The sequence below is a fragment of the Myxocyprinus asiaticus genome, chromosome 4, assembly GCF_019703515.2.
Source record: "Myxocyprinus asiaticus isolate MX2 ecotype Aquarium Trade chromosome 4, UBuf_Myxa_2, whole genome shotgun sequence".
NCBI lineage: Eukaryota > Metazoa > Chordata > Actinopteri > Cypriniformes > Catostomidae > Myxocyprinus > Myxocyprinus asiaticus.
The window spans coordinates 34,902,934-34,928,771 of record NC_059347.1 but is presented as its reverse complement, the minus strand read 5'-3'; the positions used below and the strand labels follow the sequence as shown (position 1 = coordinate 34,928,771).

At 40.6% G+C, this 25,838-nt stretch overlaps 1 protein-coding gene across 4 annotated transcripts in view; it reads right to left on the bottom strand.

The window, feature by feature from the left end:
- LOC127434981 (microtubule-associated protein 1B-like) overlaps nucleotides 1-25,838 on the bottom strand; it is a 123,213-nt gene that overhangs the window by 25,070 nt on the left and 72,305 nt on the right. Inside the window, exon 1 of one of the 4 annotated variants that reach the window (XM_051688060.1) lies at nucleotides 1,674-1,952. The exons of 2 other annotated variants lie outside the window; for them this stretch is intronic. In XM_051688060.1, coding sequence (XP_051544020.1) covers nucleotides 1,674-1,860 — 187 coding nt within the window. In that variant the 5' untranslated portion in view covers nucleotides 1,861-1,952. Of the gene's footprint in view, nucleotides 1-645; nucleotides 696-1,673; nucleotides 1,953-25,838 lie in introns of those variants that run through there. One more of the 4 variants, XM_051688084.1, reaches the window with a different exon arrangement.

Sequence of the window (25,838 nt, the reverse complement as noted above, 5' to 3'; positions counted from 1 at the left end):
CCTTTTTTTTTTTTTTTTTTTTTTTTACGTAATTTGGGCATGGCCATTTTTTATCTATTGTGTGGGCCGCTTCTGGTATAAGCTACTTCCAGTTATTTTAGTGGTACAAAAATACCATATTATGCTGCTTTATATACGTACTTCTATTGCTTCAGCTGTATTTGCCCCAAAACTGCATCTTGTTTTATCTTGGCAATATGATAAACACACTATTCTATCTTTTTTGTTAGAGTGAGAGAACATTCTCCCTTTCTTTGCAGGTGTACAGTCACACGTGGCTTGATCTTACAATCAGCATGACTTCTGAAACATCAGTGTTCCATTTCTGAAACTTTTGAAACGTTTATGTTCCATTTGGGACAGTGCTACACTTTGAAAATTCAGACACTACATGGCTGATATTATAATGTTAATTGTAAGTGCATACTGTCTAGTGTCATTTGTGACACAGCTATATAATCTCGGTACACGGAAAAGCTTGTTGCCTTACCTTAATATATTAAAAGGGGTCTCTAACGACAGTTATAATTAATTTCCCAACACAATGTTATCATATTCATAGGGACTTAATAGATGACGCTTTCCGCAAGTTCCAGTGACTGGAAACCAAAACGCCCTTCTGGCAGAAAAGAAAAACACACAGACCTTCTGACTTTCCGTAGGGACTGCAGTGCGGACCGCGCCACGCCTACAAGCCGGTGTCTGACAAGACAGGACAGGAGTGAGTTGAATGCAAGAGGATGGAAATCAGTTAGATGCGCCGCAACAATGTCTCTAGGTCTTTCAGGTGGACAAAAGTTTTGCCTTTAGCCATATAACGGTAATCTGTGCATACGGCCATTTAATATGATTCTTTTTTTAATTACTGGGTGCATTTCGAATTCATTTAAAGAATTTATTAGTCTTTGTTGCATTGAGCGCAGGACAATCTCTCCCGTGCATAGCATGATTTATTTTAGGGTAGCTCCCACTCGAGAGACATATAATAAGAAAAACACAAGCCTAGGAAACAAAGAAGTGGCGCGCCACATTAAATCCACGATCCACGCTCCTTATGATGACTCTCCATCCCTTACGAAAAGCAATACGCTTTATTGATTGACACTATAAATATGCATGCTGAATCATCCTAGCCCACTTAGACCTGTTAGAACTCTGAAATTGAACTTCGTCGTAGGATTATGGCCAACAACAAGACATCTGTATGCAGCTGAGCGCGCCCAATGAAAACAGGCATAGCCCAGAATGGTGCTGATGATGCTGTCTTTGGGAAACGGGTGTCAAAGGGTGGCGTGATGCGATCTCTTTGATAAGACATGCAATAGACTCGCCATTTGCAAACAGGGAGGGGCTGCGCTACAGTTTCCATCTACATATCCACACAACAAAGACATACAATAACATGATGCATGGAAAGTTTCTTGCAGTCAGCAGAAATATTTGTCTAGAATTACCAATTCAATAAAATATCACCTATTCTTTCTGCACCCCCAAAGTGGCTTCAATGGTAGAGAACTGAACTTGAAAAGGCAACTGCAGAGCCTGTGCGCCTCAACATCATTTCAAATAGATGTAAAATAAATTACACTGAGGCAATACACATTATTCATTCAATAAGATGTCTTTTTCAATAAGCAGTCTTTTGAACACCACAGATATGACAGCTGAGCTACCTTTCTCAATGTCCGCAATGGCACACTTCAGATGCTCGTCAGTCACCAGCTCCCCAATGACAACCAGCAGGTGATATTTGCTCTCATCGAAGTGATGTGTCGAGGCCGTGGGTGATGCCGTGTTCCTGATGCTACTGACACCACCAAAGGGTGCTGGAGCATCTACAGGATCAACTAGCGTCGCCATTCTCTCAGACACTCACATACACAAAATAGACGCACTCGCACCCTCTGTCCGGCAACCTGAAGTGAGCTCGTAGCTACAGTATCTGTAGCCGAGCAGCGGGGCGCAGAAGGAGTGGCCCAGGCTTTTATATCCCCAGACTGTGTGTCATGAGGAGCCGCTGCTGCCTCTCCTCTCATCCAGCTGATGTCATCCAGCAAATCATAAAACAGCCCGAGACCAATCGGAACCTTGAAACGGCAGCGTTACATAATTAAGGGATGTCCAGATTTACCACTGACACTGCACTAACTTGTCGACATGTGTATTAAACATCCATATCCATAAAAGTTCAATCACGAAAGATTGTAATAGTTAAAAACTGCTAATAAACAGTTGACTATATCGCTAAATTAGCCTATCTCTGTTAAGCTGAGTAACTACATAGGCCTAATGTCCATTAATTTTTTCCATTGCATTTTGAATAAACAATTGCTTTTATTAGCACTCTCACACATTTAGACTGGTATTTTCCTTATACTGGGTTATGTACTGTACTTATACACAATTATGCACCTATCAGATTGTACTGCACACCTCAGTTTGCATCACTGGTCTTACAAGGTTTCAGTTACACGTAAGCTAATGCAATGAAAAACAAAAAAAGAAAAGAAATGATGTGTTGGCTCAACGACACTCATAACGTATGAAAATAAATAGCTTCTACTCAGAAACGTACACAGCCTATGTATAAAATTTTTAGCTTTACTTAATTTGCATCAATGTGTACAACACAAAATATCAATTATAAGATGAACTCAGAGTGATACATAAAGGCAATGAATAAATGTGAGTTCCTTGTACTTCTTTGGCTTAAAAATCCACAAAATTAACATTTTAAGTACTGCTAACTATCAAGTACAGAACTGGTTGTGGGGAACATACATAAGCCCTTGTGCTTGAATCATTTAAGCATGTTTGTTTGGTCAAAAGGCACTTATGTGGGCATTTAATTCGTTGTTATTAAGATTTCATAGACATTTTAGCTGTTTAGTCTAATTGATGTTGTTTTACTGTAAATAGTGATTTGTGTTCCATAAGTGGTGAAGTTGAATCCTGTTCAATCTTTTCTTGTGCATAGCTGAAGTGTAGCTTTCTCTGCACTTCTTTGGGGACCTCAGTCATTATTTTCTGTTGAGTCAGTTAAAATAAGTAGAAACACTAATATAAATATAAGTTTAAATCAATGTGGTATTAGTTGTTAGATCTTATCCGTGTGACATACCTTTTTAAGTAAATAAAGTTGAATGAACTGATACATTTGTGTATTTCTAACAAAGGTTTTCTAGTTATGCTGACATAATATGACCATAAGTTGAAGTTACTTAAAAAGTGTGATGCAAAAATGCTTCATACTGTATATATTTTAAGTAACTACAACTCATTTTTTTTTTCAGTTTGAAGATTGTACATAATATCTTGGATTCATTCATCTATTTGTTGCTCCCTTTGCTGTAATTTGTTTGGTTATGGAATTAAAGAATTGCCATTGTATTTATGAGAAGCAAGCTCTGATGATAACAGATGAACAATTTTGAAAGACAATAGAAATGCAAAGGAATTCTGTTTGCTCTTTTTCTGCAGAGGACCTTATATTGATGGAGAAGAGGGTGTTCCTCTTTGTCTCATCTTGATGATGTCATGTCATGCAGAGTCATGGCACTGATTTTGCTGTTTCATTTTTTATAGTGCATGCACTGTGCAGCTGTGTCATTGGGCTTCGCCTGGAACTATGCATCAGATCCAATGTCTTTGGGATTCATAATTCAAGTTATTATGTGATTTATACATACTGTACACAAATTGCAGTCTTCTATAGAAAAATATGTTATGCCATATTGTTTTAGAGCTTCAGGGTTATTTCCATTGTTTATTACTAATGGTGTAATTTTTTTTATTTTATTTCTATTGGTCATGTCACAGTCTAGTTTTCACAAATGTTGCTTTTCATTTCCTGCAGCTATTTCAAATTAACCTGCTATCTCTATGTGTCCATTTGTAAATATTTCAGGCAGATGTATCAGTGTGTCACTGTAGTGTGTACTTGAGCCTATTGGAAGTAGGGCATGATTCAGCATATTATAAGATAACCATGTGTGAGCCAATCTGATGTGATTTTGTTAAACGTGCTGTGATGTTAAAGTTTAGAATGGTGTATGATGTAAAGTGACAGGAAGGAATATCTTGGAAACAAAGACTGATTATGGACAGGGCCAAACGGGCCAGTGCCTCGGGGCCTCTGACTACCAGGGGTCTCAAGTTAAGTGAAACCAAGAAATATGACAAGCACTGCAGATGTAAAAATTGAGATAGACAGATGAAATGTGTTAGAATATGTGCCGGTGATTGTTGGCAAAATGTGAAATAAATGAAGAAATTACAAATGCTATCTGTTCCTGGACCCTTCTCAGAACAAATAATGTCTTCTGACTATATTATTGCACCTTTGATGTTGAGTACAGTGATAAATTGTCTTCTCTTTTGCAACATATTACGCACATGAATTGTTGATTCTTGCTATTTCCATTTTATTTCTCGTATTTGTGGCTTATATCACAATTGCAATTCTATTTCTCATATATGCACCTCTCGTTGGTTGAATTCTACATCTCACAAGTGCGACAAAAGGGCCACCAATGAAGCTGGTGTCCAAGATCCGTCCATGCTTGAAGGAAGTGAAAAATGTTAATGCTGAAAGACAGTGTATGCAATATGATTGTGTTTCTTTCACTCTCTCTCTCTATCTCTCTCTCTCTCTCTAGAGAGAGAGAGAGAGAGAGAGTTAAAATCTATATAAGGAGATTGAGTTGCTTGTGTTAACATTCAAGAATGAAATCAGGATACAGAGTGAAGGAAGACAATGAAATTATTTCAGCAGCAATTATGGTTAAGTGATGTCTGTCATGACCACAGCATTTGTTGCTATGGTAGTTGCACCACTGGGACCGCAATCAGCCCATCACTGGGTACGAGATTAAAAAATTTACATTGCCATGGAAATGCCCAATCTGACATATGAGTGACCAATACTGTACAAGATTGTTATAGTTACATTTGATACGTTTTTATAATGTAGATCTTTAACTAGAAATGCTCCAAATGTTGGTCATATTCTTTTATAATTATGATAAGATATTTATCTCCATTTTCATAGAAACCCATAAATGCTTTCCAAATGTAATTCTAATTTCATATCTTTTTTTTTTTTTTTTTTTTTTACAATAAAGTATATGCAAAACTTAATTTGGTTTGAATCAGCATTTCAACTTTTTTAACACATGTAAGACCTATTCTTAGCTGAGGACTGAAATTTAAAAAGGGAATAATAAATATAAACAGAGGAATGATGTGCAGGACTAGTCTTAATCTGGAAAATCTTAACAGGCACATGAAAACTCAGTGGGGGGCATTCAGTGTGTAAAAGCACCTAATCTAATGCCCACTTGCTCACGTATTGTCGGATTCCTGTGGAAGACACTCACAGCAAGCAGTCTTGTACAGTCAGCATTGTTTTTAAATGCACCTGAAAATAACCTTTCAATAATATGTCAGTGTAATTATTGTGATAAACATGTCAGCCTGAGAATACCAGCAAATTAAAGGATAATCCCTTTCACTCTGCAGAACTGGTAAAAAAAAAAAAAAAATCCAGTTTGATAGTTTTTGACTGAATAACTGTGTGGTGATTTGATATGTCTGAGTCATTCTGCCATCTACACAGTGGTCTACCTGTCATATTAACAAGCCCCATATGGGTCAAATAAGGTAAAAGAAAGGGAATATACCATTCAACACACAAGACACAACAATCTTAATCTTGATCTACTACATTCCACATTTTTTTAAAAAACCATTTATTCTAAAAGCTGAAAGTAGATCTGGTTTCGAATAATACAATGCACGTTTGGGAATACTGTCCAAGCTAGTAAATAGCTCTCTATGTAGGGTACAACGGGGCTAAAGGCTCCATGGGTAAAAATGCTCAAGATGCTAACACTAAATAGCATCAAAAACTACCACAGCACTTTCCTAAACACTTGCTTGTCACTATGCACTGCAAAATTTTCCTGATCCATGAGTTTATTGAGTGTAATGTCTAAAATTTAATTCTGAGGTCATTTGATCTTATTTTTTATATATATTTTTAAAATGCTGTAAATTTATGTAGCTAATGAAAATCTTTATAATTAACAAAATTATTTTGAGACAAAATACATATTTACATTTTCAGCTTTGTTTAAAGTCATTAAATCATTAAAACATTTTTCAATAACTGTCCCATAAGTGAAAGGATAGCATTTGGGGTAAAAAGCCCTCCTGTTGCAGGGGCTAAAGGCCCCTATTAAACACATTGTTTTTCTTAAAATGGGGGGAATAGATTAATTATGAAAAATGTTCAAAGTGGGCTCACATTGACTGATCCAATCATAATAGAGATTAGTTTGTTTATAGAATACTTGAGATGTAATACAATTTCAAATGTGTTTGAAATAAAAAAGAAGAAAAAAAAAAAGGCAAACCCTTTTTTGAAGTTGTTATTTTGAGTAAGTATTATCTTAATTTGTTACTCAAAAAGCATCTTGCTGTTTCAAAATTATTTGCATTAGCTGACAACATTTTTCAATATAACTATTGCCCTTATCCACACAATATCACTTTAAACCCCCCAAGGGGCCTTTTACCCACCTTTTTACCACCTTTTTTTAAAAACTGAATTTTAATAAAAACAATTTTCCATTATAATTTATTTTCACACCATTTATGTTGCTCTTTCAATATATATATAAAAAGAAATACATTTTCCGATCTCGATACATTTGACCAGAAAAAAGCAAAATTTCCTTAAAGGGTGCCTTAAGCCCCATTGTACCCTATAACTTTCATACAGAAAATGTGTATACTATGCACAGTAGTACTGTATACTAAACACTTTCTTCAAATATACCAATACTTGTATATACTGTATAATATATGTATACATTTCATCCATATAAAGGCCAAGAGTAAAACATTTCCTCAGTGTTATCTGTTCAGGCAGATTAGAATTGTATCTGTATTGTGCAGCCCCCTAGTGTTTAGAAGATGTGTGACACAATGTAGATGTGTTCTCTTTTTTTAAAACTAGTTTCTACATTACAGCATCTCCAATATAGAACACCTGTATAAGACATTAAAACAGTAAAGAACAGTAACAGTAAAAAAGACATTAAAATACTTCTTGGACAGTTCAAACCAAGCACCCTGTACAGAGAAAAAGGAAGAGCATATCGTTCCAAACCTGTGTGACTTTCTTTTTTCCATGGAACATAAAAGTGTTCAATTAGCATGAATGGGGACTGGTTATAGTAAGTCCCTAAATTTCTGCCTGTGTTCTCCTTGTGTGTTCCATGGAAGCAAGAAAATCATCATACAGGCATGGAACAACATGAGGGTGAGTAATTGATCACAAAACTATATTTTTGGGTGAACAGTCACTTAAAGATTCACTTTCTTCACTGTTCACTGTACAACTAGAAGAAGAAAAAATGGTCAAGTAGGTGTGCACATCCAAAACCCAAGTTGGGCACAGGTGCAGGACGAAAAATGTTCGCACACTGAAATTAAAGCTCCAAACCTTATTACAAACCAGTTAGGTCTTCATCAGGCACCATCTCCATTCACCAGGTGCCTGATGAAGACCCAGCTGGTTTGTAATAATGTTTGGGGCTTTAATTTCAGTGTGCAGACATCTACCCCTTTTTTTGACACTTCAACTTGAAACAGTCTGCAGCAACCACAGCTTTCCATCTGTCTCTCAAATATCTGCTACAGTAAATAACCAAGATTATTTACAGTACTGTGCTTTTATAGCTTTACATTGGTGCACGGTCCTTCTAATGTTCTCTGTAGTTCAAAGAGCTTTGAGATTGTTTGTGAATTGAACTTGTTACCGTTTCCTTTAAAACTCTTCCGGATCATGTCCACTGGGTGGCGCCATTATGCTGTTTGACACATCTTTTTGCGCACATGTACTAAATACTGTATGTATTCTTCAGATGCATACTTGAGACCACTTTTTTCCCTCCTCTTTGATGTCTGTTAGCTTTTAAAGAGATGAACAGACTCTCGATCTGCAGATTGCAGTAATTTATGTTGAGCCACTCTCAAATCAGTCTGCTGAAAGAGTTTTTCTCTTTGCCAGTAAACAGTGCTTCTAACTGCAAGTCTAAGCAGCCTGTGTTTGGATAAAGGGGGTGTGCCATGACTCATGTATTATCCAGTCATAGTTTATGGTTCTTTTAAAAAAGCGTTTTACTGAGGACAATGCACATCTTGAGGTATTTTAGATTTATGGAGTATAAAACACAAAACCACTAATCTCTGGTGTCAAATGAGCCCTGACATTAAATCTCCATTTGCAAATCCTTATTGGCATGTCAAAAGATATCTTCATATATCACTCTTAACCTAAGTCCAGACTCCTTGAATAATGATTGTTATATTCACTGTTGCTCAATGGGTGGTGGTTATGGCCATGATCATAGTCAGCTTACCTTACAGAAATATAGGGATGTATGTGCCAAACATGTGTATTCCTTGGGATATCTCTTCTGTTCATTAAAAAATTATTAACTTCTGCCTGTTTTAAATTGCTGAAGGTCTTTTTTAAATAATTGGTAACCCATAAGTAATGAGTCGAGTGTTTCCACATAAGTATGAAGGAATTACTAATTATCTGGACCATTATTTTAAAGTGAGGGTCATGGTAACACATTATTAATTAATGAGATCTTACTGTTTTCTTCCTTGGGAGTTAAAGGTTCTGGAAATTCTAAAGTGTAAACACATTATAAACCATTAATAGTAACTGAGGTGTTACTTGTCAGTTAGTAATGAATACTCAAGTGTTTGTTCCTACATTTTATTCATTTAATCAAACAGATAGTTAAAAAACCTTCACATACATTCAGAACATTTTTTCTGGCATTAAATTATGAATCATTGAAATAACTGAACATAATTGCATAGGCTACAAACCTTTAGCAGGATAATGCGTTTAATTGCTGGTGCTCACGGTTACTACATGTTTTAAAAGTCTTATCTCTTAACTTAAAGTAAAATAATAAAATGATGTGTCTAAAGGACAAGTGTGTTGATCTCCACAAGACTTCAACAGAAAACGGAGAGGAAACCGTGAGGACGATTCAACATGTGTACTTCCGCTCTAGACAGTCCACTCTGTAAATACGTAGTTTTTATTAAATTTATTTGACATGTTTCCTCATTTGCCTATGTTCGGTCTGAACAGATCAGAATGTATGTTAAAGTTTAACGGGTGCAGGCGGATCGACGGGAGGGCGGAGGAAAATCTCACTCGCTCTCCTTTCAGTTTCAGCACGAGCATCGTATATGACGAACCCTGATAAGATTAGAAGCTTGATGGACCAGACATTCATTTTTTTTTTCCACATTGGATCCATTAAGTTACTCAGAAATAAATACATAAATAAATAAATAAATAAATAAATAAAAGAAAAGAAAAAAAAAATGCACTTCACATAAAATTAAACACTTCTTGTAAGATTAACCTATGAATATAAAATTCATTTAAAAATATTGTGTATATTCAAGAGTGTATTCATTCATAAATAATGCATTACCATGACACTCACTTTAAAATAATTAGTAATTCATTCATGTTTATGTGGAAACACTTGACTCATTATTTATAGGTTAGCAGTTAAATAAATAGTAAGTTATTTTAAAAAGACCTCCAGCAATAACAAACCTGCCGAAGTTAATAATCTGTAATGAACAGAAGTGATATCCCAAGGAATACACATGTTTGGCACATACATCTGTAAGCTGACTATGACACTCTACCAGACACTGTAGCCATGATTTAGAGAGCTGTTATGTTCATAAATTAATTCCAGCAAAGAACACATGAGGCATATGTTTCTCTGAATGCGCATTTCATGATCATGTTCACAAAAACATAATATTTCACCTTTTAGACACATGTTAATGTTTTGATTAGTAATTAATTATTAGTTATTTTAAATTAACCATAGTTAGTTAATAGTTCTCAATTAGGCAGATCAAATGCAGTAATTATTGATTACCTAACAGTGAACTACCTCAGTCATCAGTTCGCTATTACTTACTAATGATGTTTCCATATTAGTTAATAGCAGTAACTAAAGTGTTAATGTAGTACTACTCATTTGTCCTGCATTAATTCCTTCATAGTTACCTATTAATGACGGACCATTATTATAAAGTGTTGCCTAAATTTATAGGCTACATTAGGGAAGTGAGGGAATATCATTCAATTTTGTTACAACTATGGCAGTTTATAAATGTTTATATTTTGTATTTATAGTTTTAAATGTGTTTAGGATACTGTTTTTCTTTACAAAAACGCCAAAGTTTGTTTTATAGAAATGATGTTACATTTTAACATCTCACGATCCATGCTTGGTTTTACCTGATGTTACCATGGTCTTGTTACAAATAAATACCACTGTTTAAACTATAAAAGTTATGGTACATTTTCATAAGGGCAAATGCAAAATAGAATAAAGGCATTTAAAGCCCTAACGATTTATGGACAAAGCTAGTTTTCCTTCTGTGTAAAATCTGTTCTCTTTAAAAAAAAAAAAAAAAACGTTTATTGAATGTTTCCTGAATAAAAATAAAATTCATGATTAAAGTAAAACCTTATGCACTTTATTAGACACATTTATATAAATAAACAAGGCAATCCCTTAAAGTTGTCAATTTTAATATTTCAAAATTGAATATAGGGTCAAATGCTTTTCAGTGCTTACAGCAAATTAGTTAATCCCTGGAGATGATTTTACAAGTGCTTCCAGAGAATGATAATGATATCAGAGGAACTCTAGCTGTTGTTCTACTGAACTTTGAATATAAACTATTGTAAAAGTATTTTTCCCCAGTAATGACAGTAATGACTTTTTTTTTTTTTTTAGGACAGAAAAAAGTTTACATACTTAAATTTCAACCATCATTTAACTGTAAGCATGGCTCTGGTGATAAGCTTGAAAAATTGTGCAATTTGGCTAGTGGAGTGCTCATATTCTTAGAATTGCTGATATGGTTGACTCACAACATCATCTATGGCAGGCACGTGCCGTGGGCTTTGAGACTGGGCAAGCATCAGCATTTTTTAACACACATTACTAAACACTGTGCCCAAAACGTTTTATATGGGTAAGTTTAATGTCGTGGATGTGTTACAGATGTAAATTGTTGCCTTAGAACCCACCAGTCAATGGAAACAATTGTCACAGTGGTGAAATTCATGACAACAAATTTTAAATTCAGGACAGTAATATTGCTCATATCACACAAATTAAAGATTGCCATATATTGAGCCGAGCATGTTTATGTCCATTAAATCATACAATGAACCATAGTGCCAGAAGAGCTTGTTTTGACATAGCAAAAAGAAAAAGAAAAGATTGCCAGTTACTAGTTTCAACATCATAGGCCTTCCAGTTCAGAACCACTGGAATGGACAGCAGTAATTAACTAATCTGACCACCAAAGACAATAATCTTTACCTGAATGCACAAAGCAAATGTAACGTAGACACGGCAGTCTACATTCCTTAAAGGTGCAATATGTAACAATTTTCATGTAATATTCGCCTTTTTTTTTGCCAATGTGTGAATGGCTTTGTAACATGACTTCACAGCAGAAGGGAAGGAGGACACAGGGAAGTGGGTTCCAGGATCAGGTAAGACTTTTTAATCGGCCACTTCAGTGCTTTACAACTTCACAAACTCATCAGCTTCACAGGCACATAGTTACTTAAACATATTAGCTTCACAAACACAATAGGTTAAACACAACAGCTTCTCGAGCACCGTGGGCTTCCTTGTACCAGGCTCTCTCTCTGTGTCTGCAGGTAGCGTGGCCGCTTATATGCCGCTCTCCCCATGCTAACTGGAATTAGAGACAGGTCTTAGACATAATTTAGCTCAGGTGTCAGCGCCCTCACCGCTTTCTCTCTCCCCAGATGGACGCTCGACCTCGCCCCCACTGCCACATATCCCCACCGCCCGACTCAGGCCGGGGAACTATCTGGCCTGTCTACCACTCCCCCCCATTTCTGGAAAGGAAGTCAGCGACAGCCATCTGTGCCCCCAGTCTGTGGACCACCTAGAATTTAAAGGGCTGGAGAGCCAGATACCACTGGGTGATCCATGCATTGGTATCCTTCATGCGGTGGAGCCATTGGAGTGGGGCATGATCTGAGCAGTGGGTGAAGGCCCACCCCAGCAGGTAGTAATGGAGAGAGAGGACCACCCACTTGATGGCCAGACACTCCTTTTCCATGGTGCTGTACTTTGTTTCCCTCAAGGAGAGCTTGCGGCTGATGTACAGCACTGGGCGCTCCTCCCCCTCCACCACCTGCGAGAGTATGGCCCCCAGCCCCCTGTCTGAAACGTCCATCTGCAATACAAAAGGGAGAGAGAAATTAGGTGCATGTAAAACCGGCCCCCCGCAAAGTGCGGCTTTAATCTGTGTGAACGCCTGTTGGCACTGCTCCATCCACTGGACCGGGTCTGGAGCTCCCTTTTTAGTGAGATCAGTCAGCGGGCTGGTGACATCCAAATAGTTAGGCGCAAATCTCCTATAATAGCCAGCAAGCTCCAGGAACTGTCTCACCCTATTTTTGGTCTTGGGTCTCGGGCAGGTCACAATCGCCGCCGTCTTGTCAATTTAGGGATGCACCTGCCTGTGGCCCAAGTGGAATCCCAGATACCATACCTCCACCCGCCCAATCGCGCACTTCTTAGGGTTTGCTGTTAGCCCCGCCCGTCGCAGCGACCTCAGAACCGCCCTCAGATGCTGCATATGCCGCTACCAATCATTGCTATAAATGATGATGTCATCCAAATAGGCAGCGGCGTAAACCAACTGCGGTCTGAGGATTCAGTCCATGAGGCGCTGAAACGTGGCCGGAGCCACAAACAAACCAAACGGAAGTGTCACAAATTGGTGTAGTCCAAATGGTGTGGAGAAAGCGGAAAATTTCACGGAAAATTGGTGTCAAGGGGATCTGCCAATAACCCTTTGTCAAATCCAGTGTCGAGTAAAAATGAGCAGTGCCTAACCGATTGAGCAACTCATCAATACGAGGCATTGGGTAGGCATCAAATTTAGACACCGTATTGACTTTTCTCCGTATTGAGTAATCCACACAGAACCAGGGGCAGTGGTAGCTCAGTGGTTAAGGCTCTGGGTTACTGATCAGAAGGTTGGGGGTTCAAGCCCCAGCACTGCCAAGATGCCACTGTTGGGCTCTTGAGCAAGGCCCTTGACCCTATCTACTCCAAGGGCGCTGTATCATGGCTGACCCTGCACTCTGACCCCAGCTTGGCTGAGATATGTGGGAAAAAAAAGAATTTCACTGTATATGTGCAAATGTGTGATAACTAAATATAATTAATTAATTAAACTATTATAACCATACAGACCCGTCGATCTTAGGCACCAGAACAACCAGGTTGGACCAGTTGCTGTGGGATTCCTCTGTTACTCCCATATCAAGCATTGCATCCAATTCTTTCCAGACTATTTTTTTGTTATGTTTGGGCAATCGGTAGGGACTGGTAGGCACCACCACCCCTGGCTCAGTCTCAATGTGGTGCTGGATGAGGTTCGTGCAACCCGGTAGAGGGGAAAACACATCTGTGAATTCTTGTTGTAGTTTGGCAACCTCTGCGAGTTGGTACAGTGAGAGGTGGTCTCCGCAAGTGACCGTGGTGACTTCATTGTGTTTTGTGTTTACATCCGTCCCAAGCTCCGCCCTCTCCGGAACTACCGTAGCCAACATTACAGGGTCCACCTCCCTCCACAATTTCAGGAGATTGAAGTGATAAATTTGACGCGCACCCCCTCTATTGGTTCGCTTTATCTCATAATCAAGATCCCCCACTCGTCGTGTGACCTCAAAGGGTCCTTGCCACTTGGCGAGTAATTTGGAGCTCGATGTGGGGAGTAATACGAGTACCTTATCTCCCAGTGCAAATTCCCATAGCTGAGTTCCCCTGTTATACAGTCGGCTCTGTCGTTCTTGAGCTTGGAGCAAATTCTCCTGTGTTAGTTGCCCCAAGGTGTGGAGTTTTTCTCTAAGATCAAGAATGTATTGAATTTCATTCTTACTGATTGAAGGTCCCTCCTACCAAGCTTCGAGTATGACATCAAGGACGCAGCGCGGGCGCCGCCAATACAGCAGCTCAAATGGGGAAAACCCAGTGGAGGCTTGTGGGACCTCTCGTACTGCGAATAACAGGGGATCGAGCCATTTGTCCCAATTTCTAGCATCCTCGTGCATGAACTTACGAATCATATTTTTAAGGGTTTTATTAAATCGCTCCACCAGGCCATCTGTTTGTGGATGGTAAACGCTGGTGCGAATTGACTTAATGCCCAATAATTCTTAAAGCTTGCGTAGTGTCCGTGACATAAAGGTTGTGCCCTGATAGGTGAGGATTTCTTTCGGAATCCCCACCCAGGAGAATATTTTGAAGTGTGCCTCCTCAAAACTGCGTGCTGAGATGTTGCGCAGGGGCACTGCTTCCGGATATCGCGTTGCATAATCCACTAGGACCAATACAAAGCGATGTCCGCATGTTGACCACTCTAATGGCCCGACGAGGTCCATGCCAATTCTCTCGAAGGGGAACTCGATCAGTGGAAGGAGGTGCAAAGGCGCTTTTGGGGTGGCCGGTGGATTCACCAGCTGACATTCATGGCAAACCGCACACCACCTGCGAACATCGCCGCCAATACCTGGCCAATAGAAATGGGCTATTAGTCGGTTCAGTGATTTCTTTCCCCTAGATGCCCCGCCATAGGATTAAAATGAGCCGCCTGGAACACCATTTCCCGGCAATCTTCCTTAGTTTGAGCATCCTGCGTCACTCTATACAACCGCTCATTTATGATTGCGAAATAGGGATATGAAAGTGTGACATTCGGCTGGAGTTGTTGACCATCGATCACTCTCACTTGGTCGAAGGCGTGCTTGAGGGCTTCGTCTCGCGACTGCTCCAAAGGGAAATCCCCTTCAGGAAATCCCCCGAGGATGGGAGGGGCTGCAGCCTCTCCCCCCTCACGTCATCCTGATGTGGAGCTGACGAAGATGGCCCCGACTCCACCTCCCCCGCCAGAGCATCGCACATTTCACATTTTCGCTTTTGTGCAGGACCCATCCACGCATATTCCCTTTAATACATTTCTAAATTCAGGCCAATTAGTCCCCAAAATCAGCGGATGGGTGAGGTGGGATCTAACTTCGGCCTCCACTCTATGTTTTGTTGCCCAGAATTTAATCACAAGGGTCACCACAGGATAGTTGTGAATATCCCCATGCACACATCTGTCCTCACTATTTTAGCTGTGCCCAAAGCCTCGTGTTGAACCAACCATTGGTGGATAGTGGTTTGATTACTACCCGTGTCCACCAATGCTTGGTGAGTACCCCCCTTGACACTTACCAGTATCCGGTACACTGTGGCCCGGTCGAGGGCAACCTGCGGAGTGTCGGGGATCTGGACCACCATCCTCAGCTCCATCACAGGGCAATGATCCCGGAAGTGTCCCGGATCTCCGCAACTCCAGCAGGCTGGCCCAGGTGCTATGCCCGCACCTGCATCGGCGGGCGCCTCCACCTGAGGGGGAGAATGTCGGGGCACCATAGATGTTGGGGTCCCGACCCCGCTCACGGGGAACTTGCCTCGGTGGTGGGACTTCTCGCCTCCGCGGGGCAGGAATGCGCTCTGGACAAAGAGCAGAGTGAGAGGGAAGAGGGGAGGGGGAAGAGAATGGGGAAAACACAGGGGGAGGGAAGAGAGAGTAAGAGGGCTCTTCTGCCCTTGGGTACGCTGCCATATGGTCCTCCGCCAGTCGGACAGCTTCCTCCAGCACCACCAGGCGGTGGCACTGGACCCACTCCGCCATTCCCTTTGGCAGTCGATGGATTAGCTGCTCCTGCACCACCTGGTCAATCACTCCCACGATGTCGTGATCCCCCGCCAGCAGCCATTTCCGGCAGGCATCTCGGAGCCATTGGGTGAAGGCAAACGGGCGGCCGGTCTTCTCCAGCTTCATGGACCGGAAGAGCTGGCGGTACTGCTCTGGACTGTGGCCAACCCGCTGCAAGATGGACTTCTTTAGGTCATCATAAGCCAGGAGGATAGCCGCCGGCAGTTGTTGAGCAGCAAGCTGGGCTTCCCCGGCCAACAATGGGAGGAGCCTAGCCGCCCATTGGTCATGCGGCCAGCCCCAGATCTCGGCGGTTCGCTCAAACAGGTCGAGGAAGGCTTTGGGGTCATCTTCCGCCCCCATCTTCAAAAGCGTGGGTGGGGGCAGGGGGCAGTGGTTGCCCGGGGATGCGGCCGGGGCTCTCTCCTGGCTGAGAAGGCTACGGATCGCATGCCGGTCCTCTGCTTGAGCTTGTAGGATCTCAAAAGAACCGGCGATCTTGGTTTTGGCAAAGCTCAAGCAGGGATTGTTGGTGGGTCTGGTGTAGGCTGGCGAGGGACATGAGGATCTCTGCCAACTGCGAGGACTCCGTGGGACGTACTTCAGTGTCCTGGGTTTCGGCACCAGTGTAACACGACTTCACAGCAGAAGGGAAGGAGGACACAGGGAAGTGGGTTCCAGGCTCAGGTAAGACTTTTTAATTGGCCACTTCAATGCTTTACAACTTCATAAACTCATCAGCTTCAAAGGCACGTAGTTACTTAAACACATTAGCTTCACAAACACAACAGGTTAAACACAACAGCTTCTCGAGCACCGTGGGCTTCCTTGTGCCAGACTCTCTCTCTCTGTGTCTGCTGGTAGCGTGGCCGCTTATATGCCGCTCTCCCCATGCTCACTGGAATTAGAGACAGGTGTTAGACATAATTTAGCTCAGGTGTCAGCACCCTTACCGCTTTCTCTCTCCCCGGACAGATGCTCGACCATGCCCCCGCTGCCACAGGCTTGTAACGCAACTTAAAAAATGAGCCCTTCCCGGACTTCCTAGGTTGCCTACTAAAGCCTGTAGACTGATTTTCATGCGAAGGGAGTGGGTCGCTTTTCCAAAGGATGTGACGTTTATGCGTGCTCCTGAGAGCCTTTTCCTCAGACAGTAATAGCTTCTCTTATGCTATTCAACAGCGACAACAAATTGTAACACTATAATTTATAATTATAATTTTATTTATTTATCACACATTTGCACATATACAGTGACATTTTTTTCACATATCCCAACTAAGCTGGGGTCAGAGTGCAGGGTCAGCCATGATATGGCACCCCTGGAGCAGACATTGTCAAGGGCCTTTCTCAAGGGCCCAACAGTGGCATCTTGGCAGTGTTGGGGCTTGAACCCCCAACCTTCTGATCAGTAACCCAGAGCTTTAACTGCTGAGCCACCACTGCCCCTGGTAACCCTCTAGGTAATGTATCTTAGAGATGGAATCCAGCAAACATCCGGCTCCCAGCACAACACCGACTCCTACACAAACTCAGAGCAAGCCAAAAAAATAAATAAATAAATAAATTATAATCTATCTACTGAATCCCATCTGGCTAAGCGGGAATGTGATCGTGGTTGAGCGAAAAACTAAAGTGAACATCAGCAGGGCATTTGATTCCTGGAGGGACCTTCGTTCAGTTTTGGGGATCAAAACTGACCCTGAATTGGCGTTCTTCTTATTGGACAGGTAAGCATACATAACTACAAAGCATGTGAAATATAGTGCCATAAAGATTGATCTGTGTAAATTTAGCTAACTTGATCTTGCATGCACAGTAACTGTCATAAACAATGTTAATCTGTAATTATTCAGCAAGGTAAACTACAATAACACATGAAATGAATGCTAGACAATGTTCAAGATAATGCAAAAAGCTCAATTCATTAGTGTAACATAACTTGGTTATACAGAAAATATACACATTCTATTATTATAAAACAATAGCGCATCGATATATCAAAATGACAGTTGTGATGGAATCACATCAATACTGAATTGTGTCAACATATTTATAATGTACAGTCTATTTTATAAACAGCTACTCTCATCATCCACCGAATTTAGCTAACAGTTATTGATAAAGCTGGCTAGCAAGCTAACGCCGACATAGGCTATCGTATAAATGCAGTCAATTTATCATGCAAAGAAAAGTGATTACTTCAAACTACAGTCTCGCATAGTCAGACCTATATCCAGACTTTGTTTTAACCCTGTACCAGCACTGGAGAGTCAAATATAATATACAGTCTCAAAGTTTGTAGTAAAACAATCATAACTGTGTAATTTTAATTATGCTACCTCATCTGTCAGTATGATGCCGGTGAATCACATTGTCTCTTTGTGCATTACGTCATTGTTTTGGCCGATGCTCATGTCCCTATGGAGTGTGTGCACGAGCAAGAGTAACAGGTAGCTGGCTACAATTCACTTAACTGCCACAGGTGTCATTAATAACAAGGGTTTCTGAATTTTACATACTGCACCTTTAATATATTTATTTTTAAACATTAGAACTGTAAACATAACACAAGAAGGACATGATTGCCAGATCACCACTTCATAGCCTCAGAATAACCAGAAACAATGACCTACTATCTACAGTATAACCTAGTATCAATAACACAGATTTTTATAAATATATTAACTTACCTTTACTTGAACGCAAAATCCATGCGTCTCTCCTTGCGAACGAACATCTCCGTCACCTTGTTGTAAAAGTTGCCCACTTGTTAAAGTTTCGATAACCTCTCTTTCTCGATTTGTAATTGAAATTAACGTTGCCATATCCGCATAGGTCATCGATGCTTACACTGCAGGTATCCATTTTAACGATTAATAACGCATTAGTTATGTGAACTTGAACATGTTGACACAAAACTAAAATCTAGCCTATCAGATAGTGTGACTGAAGGAAGGAGCTTCTGATTGGCTTGCTTATCTTGGCCATTTGTAGCAGGCGTGCTTCCATTTGAATGAATGTACAGTGTTGAATGAAAGAGCGGTAAACAATGCTTTGAATCAGAGATAGCATAACATTAAGTGCTTTTACCTGAGGGTGGCGCCAAAGCGAATAAATGAATAACTGTCTGTGCTGCTCAACTGAGATGAAAGATGACGAATTTGAATGAAAACAGTAGTTTATATTAACAATTATATTTAAATATTTAGTTGAGTCATTTTTCTTTTCACCCTTCTGTTAGGTAAGCACTGCTTGCCTTGCTTATATGGACAGCATGTCCCTGATCTATGGGAACAGCAAACTGCAGTTCACATTTATTTCCTTCAATCAAACCAATATCTTGTATGCTAACCAGGGGCATAGCATAGCCAGAAAATTAATTTTGGGTGGGCCTCAATAAAAATGGGTGTGCAAATATACATACACACTCCATGGCATATTTTCACCAGATGTTGTGTCCTATAATTTTTTAATTTGTCGGACATTTTAACAGTCAAAACCACTGGTAAATATCAGGTTTTGACCATTAAAATGTGCAATGTCCAGTTAAAATAGAGTTTTAACATTTCCAGAAAGCTTGCAAAGACCTAATCCACAACTACAGAGGGTTGTATCCTGCACACTGGCAAAAGCAGCCTGAGTTATTCCTGCCTCGCATGTCCGCAGTGAGAAGCTTCATACTTCAGAACTGTAATGTTGGGTTCTTGGAGTGGAAGAGGAAGAGAGAAGATGCAGGAGTAGATACCTTTAATAATGAATGTTGGAGTGGAACAAACGCTGGAGTGGAACAAACAGTAAAGCTTAACAATAGTAATCGCTGGAGTGGAACAAATGCTGGAGTGGAACAAACACTGGAGTGGAACAAACTATAAAGCTAAACATCACGAACTAACAACACAACGTAACACTTCATCTACACAACATAACACTTCAAGGACTACCAAATGAATGAACTAGAGGGTATTCAAACACAAGGAGCTACATGAGGGAATGGAATACAGGTGCGAATGATGAAGAACAGATGGAAGTGATGAGGGTAGTGAAACTTGGGAGATGTATTCTGGAGGAAAACTTCAAAATAAGAGTCCTTGAAGAACGTGAGGGAGACAGACTGTGACAAGAATGACATTAAAACAACCTTGTGTTGCCGTCTTCTGGAGGAGAACTACACCCGGCTTATGTGCATGTTCAGAAGCTGTAGAGAAACGCTGCACACTTTTGATGTCTTGCAAGATGGCGGTGTGTGCACAACGTGAGGCTCAGTGTCTCTCCAGTTTTTGAAAATTAGTTATTATTTACCTAGTTATTTTCAGCTCAGTTGTTTGTCACAAATTTGCATTAACTTCATACAGCCATCACACACTGTTGGACATCAAACTTCACTGCACAAACACTGCAGTGGATACAACATTAAACCTCCATCTGCTACCTCCAGAGTTACTCCGGTCCCTGGACTCGAGTGAGTCAGCCAGTCTGACAGGAAGTGCCCGGTGCCGCGAAAGTAAACAAAGACGGAGTAAGCGGGGCGGCCTGTAGGCTAAGTTAAAGCTCAACCCACATCGCCCAGCGCTACCGAGCATCTTCCTTGCTAATGTATGGTCTCTAGCAAATAAGATCAACGAACTACGGCTCCGGATTACTCAGCGAATGTTTTTGGACTGCAATGGTTATGGTTTTCACAGAAACTTGGCTCAATAACACCATTCCAACCAGCGTGATTGAGCTAGAGGGGTGCAATATCTGTAGAGCTGACAGAACGGCTGTGGACTCCGGTAAAAGCAAAGGTGGGGTGTTTGCATCTATGTAAACAGAACTCGGTGCACTGATGCTGTTATTACCAAATCCCACTGTTCTTCTGATATTTAGTACCTCTTTATCAAGTGCAGACCCTTTTACCTGCCCCGTGAATTTACATCTATCATAATTGCTGCAGTATATGTACCACCGGATGCTAATGCTAAGTTAGCCATGAAGGAACTCTCTTTTGTTGTAAGTAAACTGCAAACAACGCATCCGGACGGAGCTTTTATCATTGCTGGGGATTTCAATCAAGCCAATTTGAGGACAGCACTCCCCAAATTTTATCAGAAAGTTTCTTGCCCTACAAGAGGAGACAACACTCTTGATCATGTTTATACAAACATCTCTGATGCCTACAAAGCCACCCCCCTCCCCCATGTTGGACAATCTGATCACTTATCCCTGTTCCTACTCCCCAAATACACCCCCATCATCAAACGTGTGAAACCCACAGTGAGGACTGTAAAAGTGTGGCTGGAAGGAACAGACTCTTCACTACAGCATGAGTTCCCGAACACAAATACTGTTCTGCAACACATCAACACGTGTGTCGACAAGATAACCACCCATAAAACAATTAAAACATACCCCAATCAGAAACCCTGGATGAACAAGGAAGTCCAACTCCTGCTGATCTGGTGACTGGGAAGCCTACAATTTATCCAGGGCCAATCTGAAGAGTGGAATTAAATCAGCCAAACACAATTACAAACTGCAGATTGAGGACAAATTTAAGAACAATGACCCCCAACGTATGTGGACAGGCATCCATGCCCTCACAGATTACAAACAAGCAAACAGTACCCCCCCAACCAGAAATGCCACCCTCCCAGACGAACTGAACACTTTTATGCTCGCTTTGATCATGGAAACACAGAACCACCCATAAAAGCTGAGCTCCCACCTAATGATCTGCCACTCACATTTTCCACCAGTGTTGTGTGCTCCACCCTGAGCAGAGTGAATGCACATAAAGCTGCTGGCCCTGATGGCATCCCTGGCCGAGTGCTCAGGGCCTGCACAGAACAGCTGGTAGATGTCTTGACCAACATTTTCAACCTTTCCTTGGCCCAGGCCATTGTCCCCACCTGCTTCAAAACAGCCACACTGCACCAGAACCAAAACATGCTGCTGCAGTGGCCCTCAACAACTTCCGCCCCGTTGCTCTTACTCCCATCATCGCTAAGTGTTTTGAGAGGCTGGTCCTCTCTCACCTGAAAACATGCCTGCCCCCAACACTGGACCCATATCAGTTCGCTTACAAACCCAACAGGTCAACTGAGGATGCTATCGCCTCAGCTCTTCACTCTGCCCTGACTCACTTGGACAAAAACAACACATATGTCAGGATGCTATTCATTGATTTCAGTTCTGCCTGTAATAATGTGATCCCATCCAAGCTGATCTCCAAGCTCACTGATCTTGGCATTAGCCCCTCCCTCTGCAACGGGACCTTGGACTTTCTCACTAACAGACCACAGTCTGTTAGGATCAGCAACCACAACTCCTCCACCCTCACTTTGAACACTTGTGCACCACAGGGCTGTATGCTGAGTCCAATCCTCTACTCCCTCTTCACCCACGACTGCATACATGAGCATGGCTCCAACTCCATAATCAAGTTTGCAGATGACACCATGGTGGTAGGCCTGATCAGTGGCGACGATGAGACAGCCTACAGGGAAGAGGTACAGCACCTGGCAGTGTGGTGTGCCAACAACAATCTCACACTCAACACCCAGAAGACCTAGGAGCTGATTGTGGACTACCGGCGGACTATGAAGGGCCACACATACACTCCCATCTACATTGATGGGGACGAAGTGGAGCGTGTGACTAGCTTCAAGTTCCTGGGTGTCCACATCTCTGAAGATCTTACCTGGACCTACAACACCTCCACTCTGATCAAAAAGGCGCAACAGCACCTTTACTTCCTTAGGAATCTAAGGAAAGCTCATCTGTCCCCCCACATCCTGCTGAACTTATACCGTTGCACTATTGAAAATATACTAACAAACTGCATCACAGTGTGGTAAGTCAACTGCACTGTCTCAGACCAGAAGGCCCTCCAGCGGGTGGTGAAAACTGGCCAATACATCACTGGTGTTCAGCTACCCTCCATCAAAGATATTCACCACAAATGCTGCCTAAGGAGGGTGAGAAGCATTATCAAAGACACCTCGCAACCCAACCATGGTCTGTTTACTCTTCTCCCATCTGGGAGACGTTATAGGAGTCTTCACTGTTGCACCAACAGATTCAGGAACAGTTTCTTTCCCTCAGCTGTCAGCCTACTCAACTCAGGCGCTGAACACTACATCCCACTCAGACAATATATTTTTTTGCACATTCCCTTGCACATTTCTTTGCACATAATTTCTACCTCTTGATGCCACTTGCACTGTTATGGTCACCGGCCCTATATATATAATTACATATTTATACTTCATTCTGTACAATGCAACTTCAGTGTTTATACTTCTTCATTTGCACCTTGTACTCTATTCATAGACATTTGCATTGAGCTGGTCTCTGCTGCTCTACCTCATAACTTTGCACTCCATAAATAATCTTTATTGTATATACTCATATATATATATATATATATATATATATATATATATATATATATATATATATATATATATATTGCTATTTGCACATCTGGTTAGATGCTAACTGCATTTCATTGGCTCTGTACCTGTACTCTGCACAATGACAATAAAGTTGAATCTAATCTAATCTAAATCTAATGTCTCGTCGGCAGCAAAACACTTCTGTGTTATGAAAAAAGTGGAGGAAAAAAGCAATAAAAATAAAGAGAAAATAGCTGCAAGCAGCGATGACGGGCCAAGGCACAACTGGTCCATTTCCACCCGGTGGCTTTCTGAAAACAATGCAAGGTTGTCACATGCATTTGGCATTTGACATTATTCTAAACAAGAGGACTATTTTAAAGTCTGTTGTAAGAACCACACTTCCTGCTGCCAGGTGGTAGCGCTATGACTGTGACCCAAAATAGTCCAATCCATGTGATTAGCCCCCAAGACTAAACATACATCCCAATTTTGATCTAAATCACACATTGCACACAGAAAATATGTGACACTTCCTGTTTCCCATTTTTCGCCATTAATTTAATGCCTCGCCATGGCAACACCTTTTGATATATCAAAATCTGTTTGCAATTTAGCATCTTCAGTGTCTTGGCATAATGTTGTCTAATTGTGGTGACAGTCTCATGAATCACCTAGGAGGAGTATTTAAAAGTTCAGAGACTGCAATATTCAAAAAATCCAAAATGGCTGACTTCCTGTTGGGTGTACCTAATGACTATAATGATATGATACATGAAAGTTGTCTGGCTTGATGAGAACTATATATGTACCAATTTTGGTGACTATAGGTGAAAATGGGTGTGCTACAGAAGCTGTCTTACACACCCGTGTGTGAAATTTTGCCCAGACTTAATGGCCAATGACTCTGATGTGTCTGCAAAATTTCATGACATTTTAAAGGTGCTATATGTAATATTTTTTACTATACTAAATCAAAAAATGACCATAATATGTCATTAGAGAATTAGGAAACATGCTAAGTTGAAATACTGGCTTCTCCGATAACAATGCAACAACCAGTATATTCTACTTTGAAATTTCCATTCTGGGCCAGAATTTCTGTTTATATTTTGGCCTGTGTGATCCCGCCCACTGCCCACTGCCCACTCACCAGTAGTATTTAGACACCGCTGGCTTGCCAGATTTGAACAAGTTTGCAGGCAAACAACACTGCGTGCTGCAGCCATGTAAGCCAGCAAACAAACTGGATCAGAGATAACAGATTCCACCCAACCTAAAAAGCCTTGCCATCCATCTAAAAACCACCATGACCAGAGGCGTAGTAAAACAAGAATAAATATTGGAGATGCCTTTGGAAGATGGAGACAGCTTAAAGCCCAGAAATCCTTTAAAACGGATGCTGAGTTGGCTAGTTTGCGTGTCAACATTCTGGCAACCCGCATGAGCTTCGAGTCTGGGGTGAGGCAGACAACTCTCCAGTATTTTGAATTGGACTGCAGTACCCATTTCAAATGCTTGTTGTCAATCTTACATATAGCACCTTTAAGCATGCCAAGTGCCTTAAAAACACCCAAATATAGGAAGAAAGGAATAATAACAATTAATGCATTGCCATGGCAACAGTATTTAAGATATCAAATATCCCTTTACAAATTTACATCAGCAGTGTCTTTTGAATTTTGAATTTTGAATTTTGAAGCAATTAATGTAAACATTAGAGGGCTATTTCAAAGTCTGTTAAAAATGCCATACTTCCTGCTGTCAGTTGGTGGTGCTATGACCGTGACCCATAATAGCCGCATCAAAATCATACAATGCACACAGAAGATATAAGCACTTCCTGTTTCACATTTTTTGCCATAAATTTATTGCTTCACCATGGCAACACCTATGGAAGCCCAGGAGTGCCATTTACAAAAGAATGAAGGAATAAATTATCAATCTATTAATTTGAAAATAAAAATGTGAATAAACCAATTTATAAATGGACAAATGAATAGACACTTTTAAATTTGAATAAATAAACCAATTTAAAAATGGACAAATAAATAGACACATTTAAATGTGTTTATTTCATGTTTTAAAATGTACTTAGATTTAGCAATAAAATAGCACACTAATAAGTCATTTTTAAATGCACCTTAGAAATGGCGTTTTAAAAAGCATTTGGCAATTGCTTTTCTTCATCCATTTTCCAGTTGCTTTTCTTCATCCATTTGCCAGTTGCTTTTCTTTATTGTTTGACTTTTCCTTTTCTTTTACCATTTGTCAGTCCATACCAGCTGAAGCCCAGGAGTGCCAATTAAAAAAGAATGAAGGAATAAATTATCAATCGATTAATTTGATAATAAAACTTGAATAAGTAGATCAGTGTATAAATGGACTAATAAAAAGACACATTTAAATGTGTTTAATTAATGTTTAAAAATGTCATTATATTTAACAATAAAACAGTGTATTAATGAGTCTTTTAAATTCACTTTTTAATGCACTTTAAAAGCACTATTTAAATTGCATTTTAAAAGATATTTGGCAATTGCTAAAGTCATTTGCCAA